Below are 13,401 nucleotides of genomic sequence, written 5' to 3' on the forward strand. Positions count from 1 at the left end.
GAGTACAGGAGGGAACTAAGCACGCACCTCTGAGGGGCCCCCGTGTTGAGGATCAGCGTGGCAGATGTGTTGATGCCTACCCATACCAACTGGGGGCGGCCAGTCAGGAAGTCCAGGATCTAGTTGCAGAGTCCCAGGGTCCTTAGCTTTGTGATGAGATTTGTGGGCACTATGGTGTTGAACGCTGAGCTGTAGTCAATGAACAGCATTCTCACATAGGTGAGGTGGGTAAGGGCAGTGTGGAGTGCAATTGAGATTGTGTCATCTGTGGATCTGTTGGGGCGGTATGTGAATTGGAGTGGGTCTAGGGTTTCTGGGACGGTGTTGATGTGAGCCATGACCAGCCTTTCAAAGCATTTCATGGCTACAGACGTGACTAGTTGTTATTTAGGCAGGTTACCTTGGCGTTTCTGGGTACAGGGACTATGGTGGTTTGCTTGATACATATAGGTATTACAGACTTGATCAGGGAGAGGTTGAAAGGCACAGTGAAGGCACTTTCCAGTTAGTCCGCGCATCCTCTGAGTACACGTCCTGGTAATGCTCTCATGCATGCTTCAGTGTTGCTTGCCTCGAAGCGAGAATAAAAAGCATTTAGCGTGTCTGGTAGGCTCACGTCACTGGTCAGGTCTCGGCTGTGTTTCCTTTTGTTGTCCGTAATAGTTTGCAAGCCCTGCCACATGTAAAGGGAAATCTTAACGCTACAGCATACAATAACATTCTAGACAATTACGTGTTTCCAACTTGCGGCAACAGTTAGGGGAAGGCCCTTTCCTGTTTAAGCATGACAATGCCCTCATGCACAAAGCAAGGTCCATACAGAAATGGTTTGTCGAGATTAGTGTGGAAGAACTTGACTGGCCTGCACAGAGCCCTGACCTCAACCCTATCAAACACCTTAGGGATGAATTGGAACGCTGTGCCCGACCTCACTAATGCTCTTGTGGCTGAATGGAAGTAAGTCCCCGAAGCAGTGTTCCAACATCCAGTGGAAAGCTTTCCCAGAAAAGTGGAGGCTGTTACAGCAGCAAAGGGGGGACCAACTCCATACAAATGCCCATAATCTTGGAATGAGATGTTCGAAAAAAGCAGGTGTCCACATACTTTTGGTCATGTAGTGTACGTTCAGCTGAGTGGCCATTGAAAGTGGCCAATGACCAGCAGGATCAAGATGATAGGACGTGTATTCGTCAAGCTCTGAAGGGTTTTGGTTTCTCTTCAGTGAACATGTCACTGCGGGAAAAGGTATTTGTGTTACACCTCCATCAAATGACTAGAGAAAGAGCTGCTGGTACTTGAAAAAACATTGCCTTTTTGAATAGACAAAAATATTAAAATTTAGAGCAGGGAAAAGCCAAATTGCACACAACATAAAGTCTTGTGTTTTTTATCGTCGGCATCCTCGAAAAACCTTGTATGTCCATATTTGGCAATTTATTTCCTTATTACATAGATATTACATAGATTGAAATGAATCATTCCCCTCCATGTACTGTGAAAATTATATGACTCTAGGACCAATCAAAGTCATTCAAAATATCTTGGAAACCTACATGACTACACCACTGCTTTTTCAATTGCTGAAAAGTTAACTGTTTTGGGGTGCAAAGTTATCCAAGGCACCAACAGTTGTTTTTGCTGGGTGGGTTGTTCTAAGGAGGCTTGTGTGCAGGAGAAATTCAGCCACATGGGGTACAATTAAAGTTCAACAAAAATGTATTATTTATTATTAAAGCCAAAAGCTTTCGTCAGCCTTCATGACAAGCACTCTTATGATGGCTGCAATGCCAAGATTGGTTTTAATAATATATGCATGAGTAGAGCAACATCATGTAAAGTGAGGGCCAGTCTAATCAATAAAGACTTGGGCCCCAATGCAATCCAACTGAATTATGACCATATTTTTCCCCCAAGGCCCACTGTTCATCAGTGTGATTCAAAAGGCTTACCTCTTCTGCATGGACATCACACAGTTTGTTGCCAGATAGCAGTTTATTTTTCAAGCTCTTGTTCTGCAAATAAAACAATTATAAAAAAGGTGGTATTAGTTAAGGGTTGATTAGAGAAAGTCATTGATAACATGTAGTTATGAAGCTTGCACTGCTTTTCTGTTTTATCTGCAGTGACAAATGTAATTATATTAGACGATCATACAAGCCAGTTTCGATTCATCAGGCCTAAGTATTGACTCCAGAACACATTTAGAACAGGAAATGAGTTAATCAATGATAGAATTAGCTAATCCAAAGCCTATTATTCAACCACTCTCTGTTTAACACAAGCAGTATGAGAATCACACGACTAAGCATTGAATAATCACTAATGAACATGAATCAATAGAAACCGCTGATAGCATCAGAGAGACATATACAGGTGCACTATTGTACATCTATAGCTTAATTGTTCCTTCACTCACGCGGCTGCATCAAAACAACATGTGCAGGGACAAAACACAGAGCAGTGGTGCTGACTGACTGGCATGCGGTAAGATCTGAGAGGTGGCCTTACAAAGCACAGGTTTTCTGTACCAGCGAAGAGCCCTTTTCCTGAGAAGGCTTTCTATGTTGGTCATATAAATATAAAAAATGCTGGTTCCATGCACTTTATCATAACTGTCCCTATGCATAATTATGCATGTACATGGTACTGTAGTTACATAGGTAAGTACCTATTTGCATGTAACTACAGTGTAGGCAAGCACAGCTCAAGTGTAATTTAGTAAGGACCAATAGCATATCAATAGACAGCAAGAAGTTTTTTTTTAACTATCTCTCCACCTCTTTTCTCTTTCTCTCTCACACACAGAGTTCATGAGGTGGAATGACAGCACTATGTGATTCAACGAGCTAGAATTGGCCGGGCATCCATTCCAGACACTAAAGAAAGAAGAGAAATGGCAGCTGTCATATAAGGTGACGTGTGCCTGCCAGAGAACAGACCCACAGTGAAATGTAGATCCAGTAGAGCTCATATGTCATGGTGTATTATGCTAAATGAGATCCAGTGAACCGCAAATGTCATAATATGTTATGCACCAAGTGTTGCCATATTGGGAGCTGTTAGGTTCTTATTTTTCAGAGTAAATAACTCACAGACACTAGAGAAGCTTAACCAAGTTTAATTCTGCCCAAAGGGTCTTTACAGCTGTAATGCAGACAGCCAAACATTTCTCACCGTCACTGGTATATATATCCCACTTAAGACACTCCTCCTTCTCTCCAATCCTTACATCTTATGTTTCCACAGGAAGAGGGTAACAGGATACTAAACCCTTATTTCTCCCTTCAGGGGATCTGACCTCCCCTCCTGACCTCAACCCCTCCTTTACCCTAGTCTACAGATGTCCATCTACCTCCCCTATAGGAATCCTTTGATCTCCTCCCGTCCACCCAGCATATTCCACAGCCACTCTGTCTTTCTACAGATCTCACTCCTTTATATACTATGCGTCTGATCTATCATGTCTTTAGTATCTCAATGTTCAAAATCTCGAATCCAACAGAGCCATGCGAGAGCTTCAAAATAAAACAGTGTGCGAGACATTACTCATTATGATCATACTTTCCTCTATATTTATTGTCGCACTTACGCCGCAATATATAGGTCTGCACAGGACTGATTTCTCCCACAGCATTTCATAACGCACCCGGCCTGTTTCTGTCCGACTCCCGACCACTACCGCAAGAACTGGTACCAAACCCAACCGCAGTCCTGCAATGTTATTTTTCTCCCCGATTGGTAGTTACAGTCTTGTCCCATCGCTGCAACTCCCGTACGGACTCGGTTCTCCGAAACACGACCCTGCCAAGCCACACTGCTTCTTGACACAATCATGATCATGCAGCATCATGCTGTGGGGATGTTTTTCAGAGCCAGGGACTGGGAGGCGAGTCAGGATCGAGAGAAAAGAGAAAAGTACAGTGATCCTTGATGAAAACCTGCTCCAGAGCGCTCAGGACCTCAGACTGGGGTGAAGTTTCACCTTCCAACAGGACAACAACCCTAAGCACACAGCCAAGACAACACAGGTGTCACGTTCCTGACCTTATTTTCCTTTGTTTAACTTTGTTTAGTTGATCAGGACGTGAGCTGGGTGGGTAGTCTATGTTATGTGTTTCTATGTTGGGTTCAATCTGTTGCCTGATATGGTTCTCAATTAGGGGCAGGTGTTTGACGTTTCCTCTGATTGAGAACCATATTAAGGTAGGTTGTTCACACTGTTTGTTTGTGGGTGATTGTTGCTGTGTCTGTGTTTGTTACACCACACGGTACTGTCTCGTCTCGTTCGTTCGTTCGTTCTTTCCTGTTCGTGCGTTCATTGTTTTTTATGTTCACAAGTTCAGGTCTGTTTAACGTCGTTTGTTGTTTTGTAGTTTATTCAAGTGTTCTTCGTGTTTCGTCTTCATTTAATAAATCATTATGTCTACATACCTCGCTGCGTGTTGGTCCGATCCATGCTCCTCCTCGTCTGAGGAGGAGAACGAATATGACAGCCGTTACAACAGGAGTGGCTTCGGGACAAGTCTCTGAATGTCCTTGAGTGGCCCAGCCAAAGCCCGGACTTGAACCCGATCGAACATCTCTGGAGAGACCTGAACATAACTGAGCAGTGACGCTCCCTATCCAACCTGACAGAGCTTGAGAGGATCTGCAGAGAAAAATGGGAGAAACTCCCCAAATAGCGTCAAACCAAAGAAGACTCGAGGCTGTAATCGCTGACAAATGTGTTTCAACAAAGTACTGAGTAAAGGGTCTGAATACTTATGTAAATGTGATATTTCAGTTTATTTTTTAATACATTTGCAAAAAAAAATCATTTTTTTTTTTTTGCTTTGTCATTATGGGGTAAAACAATTTAATGAATTTTAGAATAAGGCTGTAACGAAACAAAATTTGGAAAACGTGAAGGGGTCTGAATACTTTCCGAATGCACTGTATGTGACGCAGCTCACTTGCCAGATATGGTCCCAGCAATTTTGCGCCCTATAGCTAATATCAAAAGTGCAAAAATAACTTAAGAAATAGATTAAATTACCAGAGATTCTCACATGGCCCATTAAATTAGGCTATCTTTATTACTGGGGTATATCAGCCAATATGATAGATGTAGTTTGAAGAGAGCAGAGTTGGAGAGACTTGCATGTTCTCTTGAGCTATTTTTATAGCCTACCTTTTAGAAGTGGGATGATTTTCAGACGGAGAAATATAGGTGATCAATACTTATTTCTAGGCAATGTAGTAAACTATAGCCTAATCATATTTAGGAAGTATATTTCCTTGGAAAGATAACTGCCCCATGCTTTTCCGCCCATGCATAGGCTATAGCCCACTTTATTTAATTGAGACCACACAGCACCTGATCTCGCTGGTATGGCTACTGAACTTGAAGCAGCCAGAATGATGACAGCAACACTTGCTACGTTTTGCATTTAGGATGTAGCCTACCTTTTAGGAGGATGATTTGCAGGCAGAGACAAATAAATGGGGTAACCAATACAGGGCTTGCACACTATTACAGACTACAAAGGGAAGCACAGCCGAGAGCTGCCCAGTGACACGAGTCTACCAGACAAGCTAAATTACTTCTATGCTCGCTTCGAGACAAGCAACACTGAAGCATGCATGAGAGCATCAGCTGTTATGGACGACTGTGTGATCACGCTCTCCGTATCCGATGTGAGTAAGACCTTTAAACAGGTCAACATTTACAATGCCACGGGGCCAGACGGATTACCTGGATGTGTAGTCCGAGCATGCGCTGACCAACTGGCAAGGGTCTTCACTGACATTTTCAACCTCTCCCTGTCTGAGTCTTTAATACCAACATGTTTCAAGTAGACCACCATAGGCCCTGTGCCCAAGAACACTAAGGTAACCTGCCTAAATGACTACCGACCCATAGCACTCACTTCTGTAGCCATGAAGGCTGGTCATGGCTCACATCAACACCATTATCCCAGAAACCCTAGACCCACTCCAATTTGCATACTGCCTCAACAGATCCACAGACCCTTTAATTTAATCTCTGGACTAAATCTTAATTATGATACGTGTACAATATTAGGTGTTGGATCTGCAGTTTACCTATAAAATGGACTGACGGTAAAGTAGACATACTTGGTATTCATATCACAAAAGATATAAATAAACTCTCCACAATAAATTTAAATAGAAGACTTCTCCTTAATCATATCTCAGTTTACTCACTTATTTATGGCGCTGCCTACTCCTGATGATTCATTTTTCAAATCATATGAGCAAACAATATGTTACTTTATCTGGGACGCTAAACCAAACAAAATAAAGGGTGCCTATCTATATAATGAATATGAATTGGGTGGGTTGGGTTAAAATAAAATAAAATCACTAAACCTCTCTCTAAAGGTGTCACTTATTCAAAAGTTTTACTTGAACCCTAAATGGTTCTCAAGTAGATTACTAAGAAAAGCTCATCCATTGCTTAAAAATGGCCTTTTTGCCTTTGTGCAGATTGCCATGTCTCATTTTCGATTAATTGAAAATGACACTTCTTTCAAAGTATCTCTCTTTTTCAAACAAGTATTAAGCAGCTGGCTACAATTTCAATTTCACCCCCCTGAAAAAATAGAACAAATATTACAACAAATATTATGGCTGAACTCAAATGTGCTGGTTGATAAAAGACCTGTATGTCACGCCCTGACTTTAGTTATATTTGGTGTCTTTATTATTTGGTTAGGTCAGGGTGTGACAAGGGTGGTTTGTTTAGTTTTTGTATTGTCTATGGGTTTTTGTCTTGTCTAGGGTTTTTGTTATCTATGGGGATTTTGTATTGTCTAGGGGTAATTAGGTTGATGGTGGCCTGGATGGGTTCCCAATCAGAGACAGCTGTTTATCGTTGTCTCTGATTGGGGAGCCTATTTAGGTTGCCATTTCCCAAGTTGGTTTTGTGGGTAGTTGTCCTTGTTAGTTGCCTGGATGCACTACGTTGGTGTCACGTGTCGTTTTGATATTTATTGTTTTTGTAGGCGACATCGGTAAATAAATAAGTATGTACGCTCAAAACGCTGCGCCTTGGTCTACTCCTTTAAACGGTCGTGACACTGTATTTATGAGAAAGATGTTTGAAAAGGGTATTTTGTTTTTAAATGATATTGTCAATTGGAATGGTAGAGTTATGTCTTTCATGGAGTTATCAGAATTGTACGAGAAGGTCTGCTCAATCCAAGATTACAGCATTACCCCAAAAATGGAGGAGGCAGGTGTCTGCCCAATATAAAGGATCAAAACTGGCGAAAGAATAAAAATTGCATAAATAGGAAAGTATACCAGTTTCATTTGAGGACCAGGATGTTGAAAGCTGTGCCATACAGATTGCAAAATAGTTGGGAAGAGATTTTTGATGTACCGATTCCATGGTTGATATATATATATAAAACAACACAGGATTAAAGACTGTGCTTTTCAGCTAAAATTATTATATAGAATTCTTGCCACCAACAAAATGTTTAATATTTGGGGCGTACAATCATCGAAGCTGCAGATTGCGAGGATACAGAATCAATAGACCATTTATTTTGGTATTGCCCTCAGGTAGCCTGTTTCTGGTCTCAGGTTCAGGAATGTGTAACGTTTGTCGTCGGGAGAAGGAGAGGAGGACCAAGGTGCAGCGTGGTAAGTATTCATAATTCTTTTTAATGAATACGAATACTTAGAACAAAACAACAAAAACGATAAACGAACAGTTCTGCAAGGTGACATACACTAAACAGAAAACAACCACCCACAAACATAGGTGGGAACAGGCTACCTAAGTATGATTCTCAATCAGAAACAACGATAGACAGCTGCCTCTGATTGAGAACCATACCAGGCCAAACACACAGAAATACAAAACAAGGACAACATAGAACACCAGACATAGAATGCCCACCCAAACTCACGCCCTGACCAACCAAAATGGAGACAAAAAAGGATCTCTACGGTCAGGGCGTGACAGAATGGCTGAAAATGCATAACATTGATCTAAAATTGACCCTAGAAATAGTACTGTTGGGAGATCTGGAGTGACCGGGTCAGTCAATTACTAATATACTAATACTCTTAGTAAAAGTATTTATCTTCAACTCGCAATCTGTGGATTCTATTCGATTAGATAGATTGAAATTGTATGTTAAACATCACAGCATATTTGACAGATATTGGGATGGGCTGAGGGAAGCTGACGGTTGGGATGTGGAATTGGAGACGAGTGGGCGTGGAGTTGCTGGGCGGGGGATAGAATGACGGTCAAAGATAAAAGTCAAAAAATAAAGTCAAAATAAAACATAACAATCTTGGAGGGCTGGTGGCCTGGCAGTTGGGAGCTGGTGGCTGATGGATTGCTTGTTCGGTTCCCCGTTTTTGTCCTTGTGGGAGATCTGTCAACGTGCCCTTGAGAAGGGTGTTGACCCTGGTTGCTTCTGTGTGTCGCTCTGGATGGGAGTCCGTTAGATGACTAATGTGATGTAGTTGTTGAGCGGCTTCACTGCAAGTATATTGCATGTTTTAAATATTCAATAAAAAATGAACTATAAAAAATGTTAAACTATCATGGTCCAAACACACCTAGACAGTCGTGTAGATGACATGATAAAGGCTATTCCCCCTCAGCAGACTGAAAAGATTTGGCATGGGTCCTCAGATCCTCAAAAAGTTCTACAGCTGCACCATCGAGAACATTCTGACTGGTTGCATCACTGCTTGCTATGGCAACTGCTCGACCTCAGACCACAAAGGCACTAAAGAGGGTAGTGCGTACGTCCCAGTACATCACTGGGGCTACACTTTCAACCATCCAGGATCTGCATTGCCCACCTCTTTTACGCTGCTGCTACTCTCTGGTTATTATCTATGCATAGTCACTTTAACTCTACCTACATGTACATATTACCTCAATTACCTTGACTAACCTGTGCCTTCGCACATTGACTCTGTACCGGTACCCCTGTATATAGCCTCGCTACTGTTATTTTACTGCTGCTCTTTAATAATTTGTTATTTTTATATTTACTTTTACTTATCTATTTTTTACTTAACACTTATTTTTCTTAAAACGGCATTGTTGGTTAAGGGCTTGTAAGTAAGTGTTTCACTGTAATACCTGTTGTATTCGGTACATGTGACAAATACGATTTGATTTGTATGCCTAGTTATTTTCCCAGGCTTCTACTCTCCCCTCTGCAGGACCCTCTAAAATCAGTATGTCTACTGAGAAGGGCTCAAGTTCTTTTAACTGCCAGTTTATTGTTTTTCACTGTACACTTGGCATTTTAAATGATTTTCTCCCTGTATGAATACATTAATACATTTTGGTTTGACCTTTTAAGCTGTTCAGTGTGCTTATGTACTGGTCATCAAGCTAGCAATGCAGCATGAATATTGCAAAGCCCAACTAAGACATGCCATTAATAAGTGCTTTAGAGGTGTCTGTCCAAATTATTCTGACAATTTAGTGAATGGGAGGGTATATAAAGGACCACATTATTTTCTATCTCTTCAGTGAATTAAAGGAATACTTATGGATTTTTGCAATAAAACCCTTTAGCTACTTCCCCAGAGTAAGATCAACTCAATGATACCATTTTTATGTCTCTGCATGCAGTTTGAAGGAAGTTGATGCTAGCATGCTAGTAGATACCATAGACCTCCAGGCATTGTGCTAACGCTAGTTAGCATTGGCTTGCAAAACTACCTGCAACTTCCTTCTGCAGAGACAGAAAAATTGTATACATGAGTTCATCTGACTCTGGGGAGGTAGATAAAGAGCTTCATTGCCAAAATCCCTAAGTATCCCTTTAAGGTTTCATACACAATATGACAAATTCTGGGATCAGATTTGACATTTGGTCCTTTCATTTTTATTTATTATCATTCGCTACAATGACAAAGTTTGACGGTCAGGGAATCCAGGTTAATCAGCAAAAGATCGTCATCGTCATCGTATCTCTCTTCAACTTGTTCAAGTTGCAGGTGCAGATGCTCGCTAGAGGATGATTGGAAGAGACACGTGTCACCCTCATCTAAATGGTCACCAATAAAAGCATCATATTAAACTTCCATTGATCCTCATAACTTTTCATACCCCATTTCCACCTGTCAGAGTGATCTCCTTCACACTCACTGCAAAGAGATTGAGCAGCTCATGGATCAGCTGTCTCCTACAGAAGTTCCACTCTCATAGACTGTCATATCACAGCAGAAACGGTGTCTGTGTCGATCGCTCAATCTTTTCCTAGCCTTAATCCCAAAATGCACATCCTCAGCCTTAAAAGTAAATTATAGAAGATGAGTTTACAGCAAATTGCAGCCATAAAGATTTTCTGGTGACATGATCGGTTGAAACTGATACTTGGAAGGGCTGATGTGAAAGGAGCATGGTTTGTAAATTACTGTAACAAACCGTTATCTGCACATGCAAATGACCACATCACACCCACCGACAACATATTTTAATTCTGTTTCAGTGAACAATCGATCCAAACTCGAGTCAAAGTCTTAAAAAGTTGTTAAAGTCGAAGAAGAAGACTAAGAAGAACAAGAATAAGATCAAGAACAAGACCTCTATGGGCTAATATTTTATTCAAAAAGGAAAAACATGTAGCTGAGCTAAGGTCTGATTCTAATTGGAGAAGAAAGCTTCTAACCTTGTAAGGGAATTGGGAATTGGAATTGGCGGAATTGGGAATTGTAAGGGAATTGGCGGAGTCAAGAGCTCATCAGAGCACCGGATCAAGTGGAAACCCAGAGGTCTGAGTGTCCTGTCTTCATGGCAGACATGGCAATAATCTTACCAGGTCACTTAACAAATCAGGCAGTTTCAGAGAGAAATATAATTCTAATATATTCTAGCTACAGTATCAACAGAGGCCCTGCCTACAAAGTTTAACTAAGGAAGTGTCCCTGATATTGAAGAAAAACAAGGCTCAAGATGAATCAGCATCTGCAAGGCCCCATATTACTTATTAATGTGCCCAAGGAGATTCTATCCAGAATGGTTGGCAAACAGAATAATTCCATCCCCATTCAGATGTGTTTCATTGCGAGGGGTACTCTCAGTAGTGATAACATGTTCTATGTGTAAGTTCATATAATGTGGATGAAGAGTTACTTGTCTAACAGAACACAGAAGATGTTCTTTAATGGAAGCCTCTCAAATATAATCCAGTTAGAATCAGGAATTCCCCAGGGTAGCTGTTTAGGCCCCTTGCTTTTTTCAATTTTTACTAACGACATGCCACTAACTTTGAGTAAAGCCAGAGTGTCTATGTATGCGGATGACTCAACACTATACACGTCAGCTACTACAGAGACTGAAATGACTGCAACACTCAACAAAGAGCTGCAGTTAGTTTCAGAGTGGGTGGCAAGGAATAATTTAGCCCTAAATATTTCTAAAACTAAAAGCATTGTATTTGGAACAAAACACTCACTAAACCCCAAACCTCAACTAAATCGTGTAATAAATAATGTGGAAATTGAGCAAGTTGAGATTACTAAACTGCTTGGAGTAACACTAGATTGTAAACTGTCATGGTCAAAACATATTGATGCAGTAGTAGCTAAGATGGGGAGAAGTCTGTCTATAATAAAGCGATGCTCTGCCTTAACAACACTATTAACAAGGCAGGTTCTACAGGCCTTAGTTTTGTCGCACCTTGACTACTGTTCAGTCGTGTGGTCAGGTGCCACAAAAAAGGACAGGAAAATTGCAATTGGCTCAGAACATGACAGCACGGCTGGCCCTTGGATGTACACAGAGAGCTAATATTAATAATATGCATGTCAATCTCTCCTGGCTGAAAGTGAAGGAGAGATTGACTTCATCGCTACTTTTATTTATGAGAGATATTGACAGGTTGAATGCACCGAGCTGTCTGTCTAAACTACTGGCACACCCAACTACTGGCACACCCAGCTCGGACACCCATGCATACCCCACAAGACATGACACAAGAGTTCTCTTCACGGTCCCCAAGTCCAGAACAGACTATGGGAGGCACACAGTACTACATAGAACCATGACTACATGGAACTCTATTTTACATCAAGTAACTCATGCAGGTAGTAAAATTTGATTTAAAAAACAGATTTTAAAAAAACGTATGCAACAGCGGGGACTGTGAAGCAACACAAACATTGGCACGCACGCACGCACGCACACACACACACACACACACACGATAACATATGCACATACATACACATGAATTTAGTACTGTAGATATGTGGTAGTGGTGGAGTAGGGGCTTGAGGGCACACAGTGTGTTGTGAAATTGGTGAATGTATTGTAATGTTTTTAAATTGTATAAACTGCCTTAATTTTGCTGGACCCCAGGAAGAGTATCTGCTGCTTTCGCAGCAGCTAATGGGGACCCATAATAAATACAAATACAAATATTGACTCCAGACTCGACTGAGAGGCCTTATTATATCTGCTGATGACTTTGAATGGAAGTATTTACTTATTGCCTAGTGTCGCTTTGGGCTTTGTGATAACTTGAGTCCATTTGACATTCAAGTTATCTATCAATCGCTTCTAGGTGTAGGGTGTTAAATTAGTCTTGCTCCCCCTCCGGTAATAGGGACAGAAGCGCAAGCCAGGGTGGCACACTATCTACTCACCTATTTGCATATTTATCTCAAGCCCCTTATTGATTCAATAAGGTACTGCCGATAACAAGGGAATTTAAAATAGTAGCCACAATCCAGTTATCTATGCAGATGACATTTCATTAATTATAACAGGACTGGAAGGATATATCTCTGTTCTGTACTGTAATTGATAAAAAATGGCTTTCAGCAATTTCCCCAGACTTAAGACACGTCCTAATAAGACTGAGGAACTTCTGTTATTATATGTTTATTTTAGACATACATTTGTTACCTTTAGAAAGTCAATGCCAATGGTTTGATACAGTGAGATTAGAGTGCATCTGAAATCTAAGCAAACTACTTCCATCTAGCCTCAGTGGCATTGCAGAGTGTAGTAAAAGCAATAAGAGTGGAAAAATGACATATATTGTCTGATAGGATATGACAAATCTAGGATACCTCTCTGACCTACACAGTAGGAATGCACAACAGGTGAAACCTCTGAATCTAGTGGAAAAAAGACACCCAAAGATGTCAAGATATTTTCCATGATTCATCTGGTGTAGGATATGGCCAAGACTTGAAATGCCAAAGCTACAGCTTTGGTGTTCTCAAAAGTAGTTCTCAGGCCCCACTATCTACTACTGATGACCCCTCTGGATCAAGCTACAAAGACACTCAAAACTAGAGAGATAGATCTGGCACAGGAAAAAGCCAAGACTTAAAATGTCAACGCTACAGCGACTAACTGATAGTGGAGTGTCACTTTCTGACCTTAGTTCTTTTGTA

The 13,401-nt window shown here is 41.0% G+C and overlaps 1 protein-coding gene across 1 annotated transcript in view; it reads right to left on the reverse strand.

The window, feature by feature from the left end:
- LOC120052113 (leucine zipper protein 2-like) overlaps positions 1-13,401 on the reverse strand; it is a 58,144-nt gene that overhangs the window by 23,080 nt on the left and 21,663 nt on the right. The window contains exon 6 of the mRNA XM_038998965.1: positions 1,950-2,012. Within this exon, the coding sequence (XP_038854893.1) occupies positions 1,950-2,012 (63 nt within the window). The remainder of the gene's footprint in view (positions 1-1,949; positions 2,013-13,401) is intronic.

This window comes from Salvelinus namaycush, chromosome 1 (genome assembly GCF_016432855.1).
Source record: "Salvelinus namaycush isolate Seneca chromosome 1, SaNama_1.0, whole genome shotgun sequence".
Lineage (NCBI taxonomy): Eukaryota > Metazoa > Chordata > Actinopteri > Salmoniformes > Salmonidae > Salvelinus > Salvelinus namaycush.